At 47.6% G+C, this 23,164-nt stretch overlaps 1 protein-coding gene across 5 annotated transcripts in view; it reads right to left on the reverse strand.

Moving 5' to 3' along the window:
* gse1 (Gse1 coiled-coil protein) overlaps positions 1-23,164 on the reverse strand; it is a 604,225-nt gene that overhangs the window by 78,259 nt on the left and 502,802 nt on the right. For 4 of the 5 annotated variants that reach the window (XM_041190844.1, XM_041190843.1, XM_041190845.1 and 1 more), the window contains one exon: positions 19,611-19,829. The exons of the other annotated variant lie outside the window; for it this stretch is intronic. In XM_041190844.1, coding sequence (XP_041046778.1) covers positions 19,611-19,829 — 219 coding nt within the window. The remainder of the gene's footprint in view (positions 1-19,610; positions 19,830-23,164) is intronic. 5 annotated transcript variants of the gene reach the window in all.

A 23,164-nucleotide genomic window follows, 5' to 3' on the forward strand; every position in this document is an offset into this window, starting at 1 on the left:
ACACACACACACACACACCGAGAACACACACACACACACACCGAGAACACACACACCGAGAACACACACACACACACACACCGAGAACACACACACACACACACACACACACACACACACACCGAGAACACACACACACACACACACCGAGAACACACACACACACACACACACCGAGAACACACACACACACACACCGAGAACACACACACACACACACCGAGAACACACACACACACACACCGAGAACACACACACACACACACCGAGAACACACACACACACACACACCGAGAACACACACACACACACACACCGAGAACACACACACACACACACACCGAGAACACACACACACACACACACACCGAGAACACACACACACACACACACACCGAGAACACACACACACACACACCGAGAACACACACACACACACACACCGAGAACACACACACACACACACCGAGAACACACACACACACACACACCGAGAACACACACACACACACACACCGAGAACACACACACACACACACACCGAGAACACACACACACACACACACCGAGAACACACACACACACACACCGAGAACACACACACACACACACCGAGAACACACACACACACACACCGAGAACACACACACACACCGAGAACACACACACACACCGAGAACACACACACACACACACACCGAGAACACACACACACACCGAGAACACACACACACACACACACCGAGAACACACACACACACACCGAGAACACACACACACACACACCGAGAACACACACACACACCGAGAACACACACACACACACCGAGAACACACACACACACACCGAGAACACACACACACACACACCGAGAACACACACACACACCGAGAACACACACACACACCGAGAACACACACACACACACCGAGAACACACACACACACACCGAGAACACACACACACACACCGAGAACACACACACACACACCGAGAACACACACACACACACCGAGAACACACACACACACACACACACACACCGAGAACACACACACACACACACCGAGAACACACACACACACACACCGAGGACACACACACACACACACCGAGGACACACACACACACACCGAGGACACACACACACACACCGAGGACACACACACACACACCGAGGACACACACACACACACCCCGAGGACACACACACACACACCCCGAGGACACACACACACACACCCCGAGGACACACACACACACACCCCGAGGACACACACACACACACACACACACCGAGGACACACACACACACCGAGGACACATACACACACACACACACACACCGAGGACACACACACACACACACCGAGGACACACACACGCACACCAAGAACACACACACACACCAAGAACACACACACACACACACCGAGAACACACACACACACAGCCAGAACACACACACACACACAGCCAGAACACACACACACACACAGCCAGAACACACACACACACACACCCAGAACACACACACACACACACCCAGAACACACACACACACACACACACCGAGGACACACACACACACACACACCGAGGACACACACACACACATACACACCGAGGACACACACACACACACACACCGAGGACACACACACACACACACACACCGAGGACACACACACACACACACACACCGAGGACACACACACACACACACACACCGTGGACACACACACACACACACACACCGAGGACACACACCGTGGACACACACACACACACACACCGAGGACACACACACACACACACACACACCGAGGACACACACACACACACACCGAGGACACACACACACACACACACACACACACACACACACACACACACACACACACCCCCCCGAGGACACACACACACACACACACACCGAGGACACACACACACACACCGAGGACACACACACACACACCGAGGACACACACACACACACCGAGGACACACACACACACACACCGAGGACACACACACACCGAGGACACACACACACCGAGGACACACACACACACCGAGGACACACACACACACCGAGGACACACACACACACCGAGGACACACACACACACACATCGAGGACACACACACACACACACCGAGGACACACACACACACACACCGAGGACACACACACACACACACCGAGGACACACACACACACACACCGAGGACACACACACACACACACCGAGGACACACACACACACACACACACCGAGGACACACACACACACACACCGAGGACACACACACACACACACCGAGGACACACACACACACACACCGAGGACACACACACACACACACACACCGAGGACACACACACACACACACACCGAGGACACACACACACACACACACCGAGGACACACACACACACACACACCGAGGACACACACACACACACACACCGAGGACACACACACACACACACACCGAGGACACACACACACACACACACACACACCGAGGACACACACACACACACACACACCGAGGACACACACACACACACACACACCGAGGACACACACACACACCGAGGACACACACACACACACCGAGGACACACACACACACACCGAGGACACACACACACACACCGAGGACACACACACACACACCCCGAGGACACACACACACACACCCCGAGGACACACACACACACACCCCGAGGACACACACACACACACCCCGAGGACACACACACACACACCCCGAGGACACACACACACACACACACCGAGGACACACACACACACACACCGAGGACACACACACACACACCAAGAACACACACACACACCAAGAACACACACACACACCAAGAACACACACACACACACCAAGAACACACACACACACACCAAGAACACACACACACACACCAAGAACACACACACACACACACCGAGGACACACACACACACACACCGAGGACACACACACACACCGAGGACACACACACACACCGAGGACACACACACACACACACCGAGGACACACACACACACACACCGAGGACACACACACACACACCCCGAGGACACACACACACACACCCCGAGGACACACACACACACACCCCGAGGACACACACACACACACACACCGAGGACACACACACACACACACACTGAGGACACACACACACACACCAAGAACACACACACACACACCAAGAACACACACACACACACCAAGAACACACACACACACACCAAGAACACACACACACACACCAAGAACACACACACACACACCAAGAACACACACACACACACCAAGAACACACACACACACACACACCAAGAACACACACACACACACCAAGAACACACACACACACACACCGAGAACACACACACACACACACCGAGAACACACACACACACACACCCAGAACACACACACACACACACCCAGAACACACACACACACACACCCAGAACACACACACACACCCAGAACACACACACACACCCAGAACACACACACACACCCAGAACACACACACACACACCCAGAACACACACACACACACACCCAGAACACACACACACCCAGAACACACACACACACACACACCCAGAACACACACACACACACCAAGAACACACACACACACACACACCCAGAACACACACACACACACACCCAGAACACACACACACACACACCCAGAACACACACACACACACACCCAGAACACACACACACACACACACCCAGAACACACACACACACACCCAGAACACACACACACACACCCAGAACACACACACACACACACACCCAGAACACACACACACACACACACACACCCAGAACACACACACACACACACACACACACCCAGAACACACACACACACACACACACACACCCAGAACACACACACACACACAGAACACACACACACACACAGAACACACACACACACACAGAACACACACACACACACACCCAGAACACACACACACACACACACACCCAGAACACACACACACACACACACACCCAGAACACACACACACACACACACACTCAGAACACACACACACACACACACCCAGGACACACACACACACACACCCAGAACACACACACACACCGAGAACACACACACAAACACCGAGAACACACACACAAACACCGAGAACACACACACACACACACACCGAGAACACACACACACACACCGAGAACACACACACACACACACCGAGAACACACACACCGAGAACACACACACACACACACACCGAGAACACACACACACACACATACACCGCGAACACACACACACACACCGAGAACACACACAGACACACACCGAGAACACACACACAGACACACACCGAGAACACACACACAGACACACACCGAGAACACACACACACACACACACACACCGAGAACACACACACACACACACACACACACCGAGGACACACACACACACACACACACCGAGGACACACACACACACACACACACCGAGGACACACACACACACACACACACCGAGGACGGACACACACACACACCGAGGACGGACACACACACACACCGAGGACACACACACACACCGAGGACACACACACACACACCGAGGACACACACACACACACACCCCGAGGACACACACACACACACCCCGAGGACACACACACACACACCCCGAGGACACACACACACACACCCCGAGGACACACACACACACACCCCGAGGACACACACACACACACCCCGAGGACACACACACACACACACACACCGAGGACACACACACACACACACACCGAGGACACACACACACACACCAAGAACACACACACACACACACACACCGAGAACACACACACACACCCAGAACACACACACACACACACCCAGAACACACACACACACACACCCAGAACACACACACACACACACACACACACACACACACCCGGAACACACACACACACACCCGGAACACACACACACACACACACACACACACACACACACACACACACCCAGAACACACACACCCAGAACACACACACCCAGAACACACACACCCAGAACACACACACACACACACACACCCAGAACACACACACACACACACACCCAGAACACACACACACACACACCGAGAACACACACACACACACCCAGAACACACACACACACACACCCAGAACACACACACACACACACACACACCCAGAACACACACACACACACACACCCAGAACACACACACACACACACACCCAGAACACACACACACACACACACACCCAGAACACACACACACACACACACCCAGAACACACACACACACACACACACCCAGAACACACACACACACACACACCCAGAACACACACACACACACACACACACCCAGAACACACACACACACACACACCCAGAACACACACACACACACACACACACACCCAGAACACACACACACACACACACACACACACCCAGAACACACACACACACACACACACACACACCCAGAACACACACACACACACACACACCCAGAACACACACACACACACACACACACCCAGGACACACACACACACACACACCGAGAACACACACACACACCGAGAACACACACACACACACACCCAGAACACACACACACACACACCGAGAACACACACACACACACACCGAGAACACACACACACACACACCGAGAACACACACACCGAGAACACACACACACACACACACCGAGAACACACACACACACACACACACACACACACCGAGAACACACACACACCGAGAACACACACACACCGAGAACACGCACACAGACACACACCGAGAACACACACACAGACACACACCGAGAACACACACACACACACACACCGAGAACACACACACACACACACACCGAGAACACACACACACACACACACCGAGAACACACACACACACACACACCGAGAACACACACACACACACCGAGAACACACACACACACCGAGAACACACACACACACCGAGAACACACACACACACACCGAGAACACACACACACACACCGAGAACACACACACACACACCGAGAACACACACACACACACCGAGAACACACACACACACACACCGAGAACACACACACACACACACCGAGAACACACACACACACACACCGAGAACACACACACACACACACCGAGAACACACACACACACACACCGAGAACACACACACATACACACCGAGAACACACACACACACACACCGAGAACACACACACACACACACCGAGAACACACACACACACACACCGAGAACACACACACACACACACCGAGAACACACACACACACACACCGAGAACACACACACACACACACACCGAGAACACACACACACACACACACACCGAGAACACACACACACACACACACACCGAGAACACACACACACACACACACACCGAGAACACACACACACACACACACACCGAGAACACACACACACACACACACCGAGAACACACACACACACACACACACACCGAGAACACACACACACACACACACACCGAGAACACACACACACACACACACACACACACCGAGAACACACACACACACACACACACCGAGAACACACACACACACACACACACCGAGAACACACACACACACACCGAGAACACACACACACACACACACACCGAGAACACACACACACACACACACACACACACCGAGAACACACACACACACACACACACCGAGAACACACACACACACACCGAGAACACACACACACACACACACACACACCGAGAACACACACACACACACACCGAGAACACACACACACACACACCGAGAACACACACACACACCGAGAACACACACACACACACACCGAGAACACACACACACACACACCGAGAACACACACACACACACACCGAGAACACACACACACACACACACACAGAGAACACACACACACACACACAGAGAACACACACACACACACACACCGAGAACACACACACACACACACACACCGAGAACACACACACACACACACACCGAGAACACACACACACACACACCGAGAACACACACACACACACACCGAGAACACACACACACACACACACCGAGAACACACACACACACAGCGAGAACACACACACACACACCCCGAGAACACACACACACACACACACACACACACCGAGAACACACACACACACCGAGAACACACACACACACACACACCGAGAACACACACACACACACACACACACCGAGAACACACACACACACACACCGAGAACACACACACACACACACACCGAGAACACACACACACACACACACCGAGAACACACACACACACACACACCGAGAACACACACACACACACACACCGAGAACACACACACACACACACACCGAGAACACACACACACACAGCGAGAACACACACACACACACCCCGAGAACACACACACACACACACACACACACACCGAGAACACACACACACACACACACCGAGAACACACACACACACACACACCGAGAACACACACACACACACACACCGAGAACACACACACACACACACACCGAGAACACACACACACACACACACACCGAGAACACACACACACACACACACCGAGAACACACACACACACACACACCGAGAACACACACACACACACACACCGAGAACACACACACACACACACACACCGAGAACACACACACACACACACACACCGAGAACACACACACACACACACACACACCGAGAACACACACACACACACACACACCGAGAACACACACACACACACACACACCGAGAACACACACACACACACACACACCGAGAACACACACACACACACACACACCGAGAACACACACACACACACACACACCGAGAACACACACACACCCACACCGAGAACACACACCCACACCGAGAACACACACCCACACCGAGAACACACACCCACACCGAGAACACACACCCACACCGAGAACACACACCCACACCGAGAACACACACCCACACACCGAGAACGCACACACACCAACACACCGAGAACGCACACACACCAACACACCGAGAACGCACACACCCGCACACCGAGAACGCACACACCCGCACACCGAGAACGCACACACCCGCACACCGAGAACGCACACACCCGCACACCGAGAACGCACACACCCGCACACCGAGAACGCACACACCCACACAGAGAACACACACACACAGAGAACACCCACACACAGAGAACACCCACACACAGAGAACACCCACACACAGAACTCACACACACACAGAACACCCACACACAGAGAACACGCACACACACAGAACACCCACACACAGAGAACACCCACACACAGAGAACACCCACACACAGAGAACACCCACACACACAGAACACCCACACACAGAGAACACCCACACACAGAGAACACCCACACACAGAGAACACCCACACACAGAGAACACCCACACACAGAGATCACACACACACAGAGATCACACACACACACAGATCACACACACACACAGATCACACACACAGAGATCACACACACACAGAGATCACACACACACAGAGATCACACACACACAGAGATCACACACACACAGATCACACACACACAGATCACACACACACAGATCACACACAGATCACACACACACACAGATCACACACACACACAGATCACACACACACACACAGAGATCACACACACACACAGAGATCACACACACACACAGAGATCACACACACACAGAGATCACACACACACAGAGATCACACACACACAGAGATCACACACACACAGAGATCACACACACACAGAGATCACACACACACAGAGATCACACACACACAGAGAGAGAACACACACAGAGAGAGAACACACACAGACAGAGAACACAGAGAGAGAGAACACAGAGAGAGAGAACACACAGAGAGAGAACACACAGAGAGAGAACACAGAGAGAGAGAACACAGAGAGAGAGAGAGAACACACACAGAGAGAACACACACAGAGAGAGAACACACACAGAGAGAGAACACACACAGAGAGAGAACACACACAGAGAGAGAACACACACAGAGAGAGAACACACACAGAGAGAGAACACACACAGAGAGAGAACACACACAGAGAGAGAACACACACAGAGAGAGAACACACACAGAGAGAGAACACACACAGAGAGAGAACACACACAGAGAGAGAACACACACAGAGAGAGAACACACACAGAGAGAGAACACACACAGAGAGAGAACACACACAGAGAGAGAACACACACAGAGAGAGAACACACACAGAGAGAGAACACACACAGAGAGAACACACAGAGAGAGAACACACAGAGAGAGAACACACAGAGAGAGAACACACAGAGAGAGAACACACAGAGAGAGAACACACAGAGAGAGAACACACAGAGAGAGAACACACAGAGAGAGAACACACAGAGAGAGAACACACAGAGAGAGAACACACAGAGAGAGAACACACAGAGAGAGAACACAGAGAGAGAGAACACAGAGAGAGAGAACACAGAGAGAGAGAACACAGAGAGAGAGAGAGAACACACAGAGAGAGAACACACAGAGAGAGAGAGAACACACAGAGAGTGAGAGAACACACAGAGAGTGAGAGAACACACAGAGAGTGAGAGAACACACAGAGAGTGAGAGAACACACAGAGAGTGAGAGAACACACAGAGAGTGAGAGAACACACAGAGAGTGAGAGAACACACAGAGAGTGAGAGAACACAGAGTGAGAGAACACACAGAGAGAGAGAACACACAGAGAGAGAGAACACACAGAGAGAGAGAACACACAGAGAGAGAGAACACACAGAGAGAGAGAACACACAGAGAGAGAGAACACAGAGAGAGAGAGAGAACACAGAGAGAGAGAGAGAACACAGAGAGAGAGAGAACACAGAGAGAGAGAGAGAGAACACAGAGAGAGAGAACACAGAGAGAGAGAGAGAGAGAGAGAACACAGAGAGAGAGAGAGAACACAGAGAGAGAGAGAGAACACACAGAGAGAGAGAGAACACAGAGAGAGAGAGAGAACACAGAGAGAGAGAGAGAACACACAGAGAGAACACAGAGAGAGAGAACACAGAGAGAACACACAGAGAACACACAGAGAACACACAGAGAACACACAGAGAACACACAGAGAACACACAGAGAACACACAGAGAGAACACACAGAGAGAGAACACACAGAGAGAGAACACACAGAGAGAGAACACACAGAGAGAGAGAACACAGAGAGAGAGAGAACACAGAGAGAGAGAGAGAACACAGAGAGAGAGATAGAGAACACACAGAGAGAGATAGAGAACACAGAGAGAGAGAGAGAGAGAGAGAGAGAGAACACAGAGAGAGTGAGATTGAGAGAGAGTGTGTGTGTGTATTTCTGGCAGCACAGATGAAAAATTAGAGCCAGATCTTTCAGAAGTAAAATTTGGAAATACTTATTCGTGCAAAGGGTGGGAGAAGTTTGGAACTCTCTTCCGCAAATGGCAATTTATGTTGGATCAATTGTTAATTTAAAAACTGAGATTGGTAAATTTTTATTATCCAGAGGTATTAAGGGATACAGGGCAAAGGCGGGTACGAGTAATTAGATCACAGATCAACCATGATCTCAATGAATGGTGGAACAGGCTCATGTGGCTGAATGGCCTATTCTGTTCCGATGCTACGAACACTGGTTTTCCACCATGCCCAAAATCACTCAATATTAAAAATTGCTCGAGAGTAACTTTGAATGAGGTGTCTTTGAATATTTTTGAGGCAGAGGTGGATAGATTCTTGGTAAGCAATGAGGTTAGGTTATCAGGGTAGGCAGGATGCAGATTTAAGATGCAGATCGGCTGTGATCTTATTAAATGGTGGAGCAGGCTGAATGGCCTCCTGCTCCTTGTTCGTAACACGCACCCATTAGGATTAAAGAGAAAAATAATTACAAATAGCCTAATCACAACTCAGGATCAAAAGGACAAAATTCAGCCTATCTGAAAAAGCATCGTTCTATCATGACTTTTTTTAAAAATTCGTTCATGGGATGTGAACATTTATTTCCCATCCCGAATTGCTTAATCAGAGGGCATTTTAAGAGTCAGCCACATTGCTTTGGGTCTGGAGTCACATGCTTTGCAAGACCAGGCAAGGACAGCTGATTTCCTTCCTTAAGGGGCATTTTGCAACAATGGTCATCATCAGACTTTTAATCCCAGATTTTTATTGAATTCAAATTCCACCATCTGCCATCTGGTGGGATTCGAACCCAGGTCCCCAGGGCATTACCTCGGGTCACTGGAATACCAGTCCCGTGACAATACCACTATGCCACCGCCTCCCTAAGGGCAAAGTACCAGAACCTTCACACCTCACATTTGGATGCACTTTTTTCACACTAATTTTTTTTTTTAAAAAACATGCAAGATTTTCTTGTTTATTCAAATTCACTTAGCATGTCCTGTAGCTTCTAAAAGCTGCAGGAAACCACCTTACGCAACTTGCAGCAAATCATCCAGAGCAGAACAGGTCCAGTGCTCATTTGCTCCGGGTGACCACACTTGAAGCTGCCTTGCGTGCTTTGTCACAGCAGTGAGCATTGGCAACTGTTACTGCACACCTTCTCAACAGATGGGCCTTGAAAATATGCAAAATACATGCAACAGCTACCTGATGTCTTTGTGCAATTTCAAGGCACGTAACAGCGCAATCTGCAATTCAAATGAACTGAGGAACCACTACACAGCTTTAGCAGAGCTTAAATATTTAGTGCCATATGGAGATCAAAAAAAAATGGACTACATTTGCATAACTCTTCAACTCGTCATAATACATGGATATAGCTCAGCTACATACACTGTCCAGTGTGGGGCTGAGTCACAGAGACTGTTAAGATCCCTCATCCAATCTCTGGTCTACACTGAGTTAGCTCATTTCAAGACAATGGCAGAGGTGCTACAACCGTCAGCAGTGTCCACTGGGTTAGGCAGAAGGGAAACCAACTTCTGCTACCCTCTGGCTCCATGTTGAAAAATACATGGGTGCAGATTAGCTCGAAAGTGTTTCTGACCCAGCCAACATGAGCTGCGTAGGTTCACACTCAAAGTAAGTGGGGCCTTTGGGTGAGATACCAGGCAGGGGACACTACTGCACTTGGACTAACATTTTTTATTCATTCACAGGACATGGGTGTCACTGGCTAGGCTGGCATTTATGGCCCATGCCCATCGCTAATTACCCCCGAGAGGGTGGGGGTGACCAGAGTCTATTTCAGGAGTGGGGATGACCACTTGATAATTCCCAATCATTACCACTAATGTGTATTAAATTGTCGAACATTTGGAGAAAGGCTTTGATACAGTCAAGGTGTAAAATAATAACTGGGCCTATAAACTCCCTCACACTTTTGGTCACCAGTTTGAAATAGTCTGACTGGGGAGCTTAAACAGTGGTGGATGTCACTGCTCTACTTTATAAATGGTTCTTTTCATAGCTGGTGAAAGATTTATTTTAAAAAAAATAGTTTTTCTATTTGACCAGTTTGGTCACTTGGCACTAACACTTAATAGAAAATAAGACTTTTGAAAATAAATTTTCTTCCTGCTTTCCCACTGACTTTAAGAGTAGATATTGTGGTACTGAGACATAAGAGGAAGATACAAGTTACAATTGCAGGCCTGTAGTGAATTAACGGATCTCAACATGAAGCTTCTGGCCGGCCACAAAGTTCCCTGGCCAAGAGGAGGTCAAAGGTTAGCCAGCGTCCTTAATGTCCATTGCTACCTCTTGCTGACAGTGGGGTGAAGACAGGGTTTGGTTCTGTTGTGATGCCCTGCCTGCCCCAAGAGCATCTCAGCATTTACTGTCACGGTTTAAAGGAGAACAATGGTCCTTGGGTGAGGAACCAAGAGGTGATCAGTCAGTAACCATGGAACTGCTCAGCATGCAGTCAACCTCTTTAAGAGAGTGGGGCAGGGGAACAGAAAGTGGGAGGAGGGAAGACAACCTGGAGTGAAGAGAAATTCAAAATAAAAGGAAAAGAAGCGATTCCCACAGCTCTCAGGCGGCAACCTGATTTCCTGCCTCTAATTCACATAACCGACTTGTTCAGTTAAAACATGCACAAGCAACTGACGGAGATTAAATATTGAGTAGCACCATCCTAGCACTAGAACAACACATTATAAAGCCTAGGGACAGATGAAATATCAATGGAGCATATCAGAATGTAAACTATATTGAAAGGGGCAGGTTTTTATTCAAACAAGCTCTTAGGGTACGACAAATGATGCGGCATTTGGATTACTTAGGATGAATTGAATTTCAAACTGTGCCCTGCAGATAGACGCGTTTTGGAAGATGTTTCGGGAACAGAATTTACATATGTCTGTTGCAAATGAGGCGAATTCATAGCCACGAGCGCCAAGCAGCAGAGGCTTTTCCATTAGCTCTATGCTTGGAGAAACAAAGTAGTTGGCTTATGATGTATTCCACACAGAAAGGTTTTTTTTAATTCATTCACAGGATGCGGGCTTCACCGGCCAGGCCAGCATTTATTGTCCATCGCTAATTGCCCTTGAGAAGGTGGTGGTGAGCTGCCTTCTTGAACCGCTGCAGTCCATGTGGTGGAGGTACACCCACAGTGCTATTAGGGAGGGAGGTCCAGGATTTTGACCCAGCGACAGTGAAGGAATGGCGATATATTTCCAAGTCAGGATGGTGAGTGGCTCGGAGGGGAACCTCCAGGTGGTGATGTTCCCATGTGTCTGCTGCCCTTGACCTTCTAGATGGCAGCACTCACAGGTCTGGAAGGGAACTGCCCAAGGAGCCTTGGTGAATTCCTCAGCGCATCTTGTCGATGGCACACACTGCTGCCACTGTGCGTCGGTGGTGGAGGGAGTGAATGTTTGTGGATGGGCTGCTTTGTCCTGGATGGTGTCAAGCTTCTTGAGTGTTGTGGGAGCTGCACTCATCCATGCAAGTGGAGAATATTCCATCACACTCCTGATTTGTGCCTTGTAGATGTCGAACAGGCTGTCAGGGAGTCAGGAGGTGAGTTACCCACTGCAGGATTCCTCGCCTCTGACCTGCTCTTGTAGCCACAGTGTTATAGACTGCTGCAGAGTCACCTCTCTGGACGCCTCCTGGGTTTTCAGATCCAGGTGGCCAAGGTAAGAGTTTTAAAAGATGACTTCTGAATCTCTTAACCAAACCACTAAACAATACAGGCCAGTCAAATATTTTAATTCGCAGTGAAAAAAGAGGGAGGAGCAACTTGGCATTGATACAGCAGCCGTATATATATTGATATAACGGCCTCAGGACATCCCACAGCCAAGTAAGCTCCTCTAATTCCAACATCTTGGGCACCCCCAATTTCATTTGGTCCACTATTGGTGGCCATGCCTTCTGTTGCCTGGGTTCCAAGCTCTGTGACACTTTCCCACCTCTCTACTTTGTTTTCATCTTTTAAGGCACTCCTTAAAATCTACCTCTTTGACCAAGGTTTTGGTCATCTGGCCTAATATCCCTTTATGTGTCCCAGTGTTAGATTTTATTTTATAATACTCTTTGTGAAGTGCCTTGGGATGTTTTATTATATTAAAAGCACTTTATATTAGGTGTTACTGTTACTTTTGAAACACAGTCATTTTTGCAATTCAGGGAAATGGCAGACAACTTGCACACAAGGCCCCAAAAATGAAATAAAGGACCAGGTTTTTCTTCTCTACAGCTATATTGGTTGAGGCATAAATGTTGGCCAGAACCTGGCAAATGGGGCCTCATTTGAAGTTCACATTCGCAAGTTAACACCTCCAACAGCGCAGCACTCCCACAGTACTGCACTGGAATGTCAGCCCCCTAGATTATGTTCTCAAATCTCTGGAGTGGGATTTGGACCCATGACTTTGTGAGTGAGAGGTGAGACTGTTACCAAATGAGCCAAGGCTAGCACTAGATGAAGAGCTACATATGTTGAAGAGATGGCATTAGTTGAAAACCTCCCCCATAAGCAGCGGTCTACACTGAACAGGATTCACACTCTCCATGCAAGGCCATCAAACACCTCCTTCACAAATAGAATATCAAGGACAGTCCAGCTTGTGACTGGCTGTTCACCATGCTGTGAATGAACGTAGCCTATGAAAATTTGCCACAGTAATCAAGGCAATCCACCTAACAACACACAGTGACTTACTTGTCCAACTTAGATGTATACTCTGAAAAAATAGTGGTTTAACCCTAGATGTCAAACCATTGGTGCTAAGTTGAGAGCCATCCCACTGACCTGGAAAAGGAAGTCCAAAGTTTAGTTGCTGAAATCTGCAGATCAAGTAAACAGGGTGGAGTTAGTAAGTGAGGGAAGGGAAAGGAAAGGCTGAGCCAGGGAGTGCTGCCTCAGATAAAGCCAATCCCTGATGATGACTCTCCCAATCATGAGCTGAAACACCCGAGCTTCACTCAGCACTCCACTCGATGGCCAAGGCAGTGAGACTACCACACAGTCCCAGGCAGGACAGACTCAGGGACTGGATTCCCTCACTTACTACACTCCACCTGCTTAATCCGCAACTTGATCTTGGGATTCCTCTCCCAGTGGGATGACTCTTTCAGCATCATCACCTTTTAAACACAATGTTGATGTGGTTCCCTTCCTCTCTTTGCCATTGACTCATTCTCTCCCCTAATCTTGTTCATCATTCTGCAGGCAACACCACATGAGGCAGCATCTAACCAGGGTTTGGCTTAGGCTACCCTGCAACCAAGCAAAGGCATGTCCCAGCAGTAGGGTTTGACTGGCTCTCTTGCTTTGTGGGGAACTGCTCGCAGAGCTTTGAAGGACTAGTTCCAATACACGGTTTATCCAGGTGATCTGCATTCTCCCAGGCTCAATATTTATGGAGGATCACAGGAATGCATAGGGCAAGAAAGGAACATGGTGATCCACCAGTCCGCAAAACACTGCACCACTCTACCTCCCACACGCTTCGATCACCTGCTCTGTCAAATTCCTAGACACTCCAGCAGTGCGGCTCTGTCAAATGATCTCCTCAAGAAAGTGCAGACTGGGTTTTTCAGTAGGACAGATATTAATTCTTGTGGATTGTAACATCTGAAAAGAATATTCAGCCTTTGGTTAAGGGTGGGATTGAAGAGCACATCTAATGCTCTTCACGAACTGGAAAGGTCTTCCCTCCCTCCATGGCAGATAATTCCATTTCCATGAATACCCGGCAGCAGAATTTTTCATTTATTTGGAACAAGAGAATCCCAAATCATTTGTGAATTCCTACTGCTTGCCCCCCACCAAGCCACCATTTCATTTCAGCTAAACATTAATGTCAATCCTGTTTAGCTATTTTCCTAAATGGAGGACACAATGTACCAGATTACAGCACAAATTAAATATATGAATATACTCAATAGGAGCAGAAGTAGGCCATTTGGCCCTTCAAGCCTGCTCTGCCATTCAATAAGTTTATGGCTGATTTCAAATCCCACGTTCCTATCTTTCCCATCTACCCCTGATAATCATGGATTCCCTTACCTAACAAGAGTTTACCTCCACCTAAAAGATATTCAATGACCTCGCCACCGCCACCACCTTTTGAGGCAGAGATTCCAAAGTCGCACAACCCTCAGAAAAAACCTCTCCTCATCTCTGTCCTAAAAGGGTGACCCCTAATTTTAAAAACAGTGCCCCCCTAGTTCCGGACTCATCCACAAGAGCAAACATCCTTTCCACGTCCACCTTGTCCAGACCATTCAGGATCTTGTATATTTCAATCAAGTCACCCCTCACTCTTCTAGACTCCAGTGGAAACAAGCCCAGCCAGTCCAAACTACCCTCATAAGACAACCTGCTGATTCCTGGTATCCATCTCATAAACCCCTTCTGAACCACCTCCAACACATTTACATCCTTCCTTAAATGAGGAGACCAAAACTTCACACCAATGCCCTGTATAACTAAAGCATAACACCCTTACTTTTATGTTCAATCCCTCTCATAAGAGAGGGTAGCGTTCCATTTGCCTTGTTAATTACATGCTGTGCCTGCATACGAGCCTTTTGTGACTCATGCACTGGAACACCTCGATCCCTCTGCATCTCAGAATTCTGCAGTCGATCTTCGCTTAACTAATATTCTGATTTTTTTGTTCTTCCTGCCAAAGTGAACAACTTCACATTTTCCCACATTATACTCCATCTGCCAGATTTTTGCCCACTCAACCTATCTATATCCACCTGCAACCTCATGTATTCACAACATATTTTCCTGCCTATCTTTATGTCAACTACAAATTTTGCTACCACGCCTTCACTCCTCTCAGATAAGTCATTGACATAAATTATTAAAAGTTGAGACCTAGAACAGACCCCTGCAAGATTCTGCTCATCACACCCTGCCAATCAGAAAAAGACCCATTTATGCATACTCTCTGCTTCCTGCCAGCCAGCCATGCTAATATATTAACCCCACGCCAATAGCCTTTATTTTCCACAATAACCTTTGATGTAGCACCTGATCAAATGCCATCTGGAATCCAAATACAGTAAGTCTACAAGCTCCCCTTTATCCACAGTGCATGTTACTCCCTCAAAGAACTCTAATAAATTGGTTAAACATGATTTCCCTTTCACAAAACCATGCTGACTCTTCCCAATTACCTTGAGCTTTTCTAAATCCAAAACCTCCTTAAATGATCAATTCTAAAACCTTCCTCATGACAGGCGTCAAGCGTTAGCCTATAGTTTCCTGTTTTCTGCCTCCATCTCTTCTTGAATAGAGGGGTTATATTTGCTACTTTCCAGTCTGATAGAACCATTCCAGAATCTAGTGAATTTTGGAAAATTAATACCACCTCATTAGCCACCTCTTTTAAGACCCTAGGATGAAGTCCATCAGGACCCAGCACACAGCCCCATCAGTTTGCTCAGTATCGCTTCCCTAGTGATTGTAATTTCACCAAATTCCTCTCTCTCTTCCACCTCCTGACTGACAGCTTTAATGGAATGCTTCTTGTAGCCTCTATAGTGGAGACAGAAGGAAAATATTTGTTCATTTCATCTTCCATTTTCTTTTTATCTGCTATTAACTGCCCACTCACTCTCTAGAGGCCCAACACTCACTTTACTTACTCTTTTCCTTTTTAAGTACTTGTAGAAACTCTTGCTATCCGTTTTTACATTTCTAGCTAGCTTCCTCTCAATCTATTTTCTATCTCTTGATTAACCTTTCAGTTTTTAGTCATTCCCTGCTGTTCTTTATATTGTGACCAATCATCTGACCTGCCACTCAATTTTTCACAGTTATATGCTTCTTCCTTAAGTTTGATGCTTTCCTCAACTTCTTTAACCATGAATGGTGGGTTCTCCCTTTAGATTTTTTTTTATTGTTGGAATATACTCATTCTGAAATATCCCCTTAAATGCCTGCTACTGCTCCTCTATTGAGTTATCCCCTAGCTTAGTAGGCCAGTTCACTTCAGCTAGCTCAGCTTTCATCCTCACATTGTTGCCCTTATTTATATTTAAAATACTAGACTTAGACCCACTCTTCTCCCTTTCAAGCTGGATGTAAAATTCAATCATATTGTGGTCGCTGCTACCTGGGGGTGCCTTTACTCTGAGGTTGTTAATTAATCCTGTCACATTACACAATGGGGGCCTGTAGACCATTCCCACTAGTGATTTATTTCCCCGACTATTCCTCATCTCCACCCAAACCGATTCTACATTCCGATCTCCTGAACCAAGGTCATCTCTAACTATTGCACCAATGCCACCAATATAGTTTCCCCATCTATGTGGCGTGTTGCAAGACTTCGCTAATCTCTGCGATCTGCCAGACTCCAGTCTGATAACAGCAAAGCAGTGTGCAACAATGTGAATACGGTCCAGAAAAGCTCAGCAGCCTCCTATTTCCCAGCAGTTGAGTTTGATCCCATCCTCACCATTTTTCCATTCACCATTTTCTAGCAGGAGACCACGGATTGAGGGCAAGAGTGGCAACCTTCTGACTACAGAGATCAACCAGGCAACCTTCTGACTACAGAGATCAGCCACTCAGCACAGATCAGGCATTTACCCTGGTATTCTCCTGAACAGTATGACCCTCCTCCAAGCTGATTTTACTTCCTTTCATCCTTCCACTTGCCTAATTAGTGAAAGAACTTGTGCAGCAGAAAACAATTCCTGAGGAACTCATGATGAATACTTAACAGGGACCGTCCGTGTAACACATGGCTGAAATGATCAAACCAGGCCACCTGTGTCAGGGGATGTTGGTGATCCCTTGAGAAATCTTGCAGTCAAAAAAAAAACCAGTGCTGATAAGCAGCCTTGTGTCTTACGGTACATCGCAGTGACAAAGCATTTGTCTCTAATGTACAACGGAATGGTTTGTTTGTTTTCTCTCTCTCTCACTCACCTCTGGGCTCTTCCGCTTGTTTGGCGAGTTTGCGGAGTGCGGCTGCAAAGCTGGCAGAGTGTGCCGATGGTACCGACAAAGTGCTGTTAGTTGCCGGGCTGCCATTGGGCACTATGGAGCCATTGAGGGAGGATGGGTTGAGGGGGCTTACGGTAGCTGTCGTCCGTGTCGCAGTCGAGATCATTCCTAGTGAAGGTGACTTTGGCTCATGGCTCATGCCTAGAGAGGTTTGGGGGTGAGGGAGAAAAAGAAAAAAAAAAGGAGAGAACAAAGATTTAGATGGAAAAAAGTGCTAAATCCCTCATCCTACAAGGCATGATTAGGCTAAGCGAAATGCAAGACAGAAAGTGCTTAATATGCAGTATTGCGCTGTATTTATAGCATTACACTGCTTCATTTTTTTAAAAACCAAGGCTGTAATTTCTGAGATACCTTTGGAAGCGTCACATTATTTGAAGGCTTAGCCTTTTACCTGGTAAAGTGGTAAACAGGCAGACACAGACTGCACATACATAAATACAGATTTGTACAGTCATCATACATGCATGCAAGCACACACGTACACCCATCCACATTCAAGAATGGACACACATACGCACAGATACAAATATACATGTGCACGTATACATACACGTGCAAACACACAGACCCATTCCCAGATAAGCAGCTGCTCTGGACTCTCAATCTATAATTCCTGGACTGCACTGAAGATAGATAACACTGGCATTTTGTCAAGCTGGAGCAGCCAGCCTATTGAGCAGGTTTACAAGTACATCAATTCCAACATCTGACCCTCAGCGTCCTCTCACTAAAGAAACACTCACATCAAACATGACACTAATTACGCTTTCTCATGAACCTGTGACAGGGAAGTGTTGTCACTAGTTGAGAAATGGCTGTCTCTGGGAGAAGAGGTCCAAGGGAGCCAATGCCCTTTGCCCACCTTGTGGCCAATACATTATGGACAGTGACATGCAAAAGCTGAAAAGCAAGCATAAAGGCACTTAGGCTGGCATAGCTCTGTTGGAGTGTCAATAGAGCATGTCTGGGGTTTTCTTTCAAACCACACCACCACAAAGCAAAGTTCTTAAGTCACATGCTGACAGGACTTCTTGGCTTTTTTAAAAAAAAGAGTTTCATTTTGGTGCCAGGTCATTGTAAGTAAAACACAACTTAATGACCTATTGAGAATGAATTGGAATGCTGGCCCGGGATTGTAACACTGAGCTGCCAGCCAGGTTACCATGAGCAGTCTGTAAGCTGGTTCACCACACTGCAAAGTAATGGCAGCAAGTGGGGTCCAGTTATTTATCCAAAGGTCACTCAAAGCCACATCACATTGTAATGATGTAGAATTCCCAAGGTATCACAGAACAACAGCAGACAAAAATGTCTGGTTCCTCGTCCTCAAGTACCTGTCCAACTTCTTTTTAAAATAATTAATGGAATCAGCTTCCCCTTTGTAGGTAGAGAAATCCCTGTGAAATATTGTTCCTCTAAAGCATTTGCCAATGATTTTTCATCCATGATTGCTGGATATTATAAGATGGTTATGTTTCAAACTGTCTCCTTTACTTAAAGTAAAATGGATTGCCCTGGAATGGGGGATAGTGTGAAGGTGTACTGAATTCCACTTGGCGACAGCCCCACATGACCTAGTCATCATGGGGGTAAAAATCTACTGAAAGTCAGGTGTGAGATTTAACACCTGGGCAAAAAAGGAAGCAGCTATTTTTGCTGCCCAGGCTCTCAGGTTCTCTGGGGCAATCAGACCAGAGCACTGGGGATGATGACCCACAATAGGTGCTGCAATGCCAGGCAGAAGAAATGGACTGCGTTTGGGGCAATCGCCAAGCAAAGGTTTGATGAGGACGGAACCCCTGTTCAAGGAAACGAGGATTGTGAAGAGTGAAAGACCAGGGAATCACCAGACGTAAAGTTCTTTCAATTAAGCTCAAAGAGTTGATTGAAGGGAGACTTTGTTTAAAAGGAAGATTCATCCTGGTGAAGCATAGAGAAGAAATCCTGTTAGCACTGGAAGGATTTGGACTTTAAACTCAAGACTACAGGTCTATGGACCGTGTGTTATAAATGCAGCATGGGATTTTCCGTAGTGCTAAGAAGTTAAGACATGGGGGAAAAGCGTACCTTTTTTGTTGTTTAGTGCCTTAGTTGTCTACTATGTAATGTTTAGTCAATCTTGATTTTAATTGGTTTGTTATAATAAGAGTGTTAAAACATGAAATCTTTTGTGCGATTCTTTGCATGGGTCATTTATATCTCTTATCAGTCTTTATGGGGATCACAGCATTAGTTTGGCTATTGACCGACTTTCCAGTGGGAATAGATTTTTCTCTATCTACCCTATCGAAGCCTTTCATCAGCTTGAAAACTCCTATTGGGTCACCTCTTCATCTCTGAACATTCTGGAGATCAAGACAGAAAGAAGGAAAGAATGGTTGTGCATTAAGCAGCAGTGGGATAGGAGAGGAAAGAAAATTCAAGTCAGAGAGACAGCAAAGAAAAGATATAATGGAAGATTTGGAGGGGGGGGGCCGTGAGGGGTAAGAGGCTGACAAGCAGCAATAGTCAAGAGGGAAGAGGAGATATAAAAAAGGCACCAGCAAACATGGAGGGAAAATTGAGGGAACGCAGCATTGAGAGGGCTGGAGGGCCCAACTGTATGCATGCAGGAGATGGAATGGGCAAATGAAACAGCAGTGATTAAAGATAGTTTTGCAACAGTATTGCATGGGAGATTAAGCTCTTGGAATCCTACATGCTCCCATTGTATGGCAGTCCAACGAAATGATTTTTGAGTGTTTGAATGTCTGGTGCACAATTAGTTGGTACAGATGGGTTTCACTAACATCTACTGGTGTCATCACAAAGAGGGGCTGAAACAGTCCTACTCAAAAATCCTGGCACTCTCACAGCATCAGTGGATAGAAGCTCCGCATGTTGCAATGCTGAGCCACACAGAAAGGAAGGAGCATGGTTTTAGGGTCTGCTCGGTCCTCTGAATGGGGCTGGTAGTGATAGTGGGGGTGAGGAAGGAGGAGAGGGCAAATGCTCAAATTATCCTCAGCAACTTTGCAAGAGAAAGAAAGAAATATCTGCCCATATTCATGCTCCTCATGCCTGTGCCCACGACTAAAGTAAGAGAGTAGATGTGGGTATCAGCGAGGGACAGGCTTGGTCTTCACATATGAGAAATAATCACGTGGATAAGCTTGAGGGGAACCACCGTCACTTGCTGAACTGTACCTCAGCATGAATCATCACCATGAGGGACAAGAGGGTGAAAACAATGGGAGGGAGAATCACCAGGAAGCTGCTTTCCTCGGGCAGTTTATTTAATGATTCATTAATAAACAAAATAATAATAAATTATAGCCTGATATGAAGGTTGTAGTTGCAAACATTGCTCCCTTAAGGCTCAGAGTGGAAATGTTGCACATAACCAGTTGTAAACATTCTGATAGTAACTCTGGCCTTCCTAGCATTACTAGAATCTTAAAATGAGCCTACAGTGGACTACATTATCAGCCTCT

Source organism: Carcharodon carcharias, chromosome 7, assembly GCF_017639515.1.
Source record: "Carcharodon carcharias isolate sCarCar2 chromosome 7, sCarCar2.pri, whole genome shotgun sequence".
NCBI lineage: Eukaryota > Metazoa > Chordata > Chondrichthyes > Lamniformes > Lamnidae > Carcharodon > Carcharodon carcharias.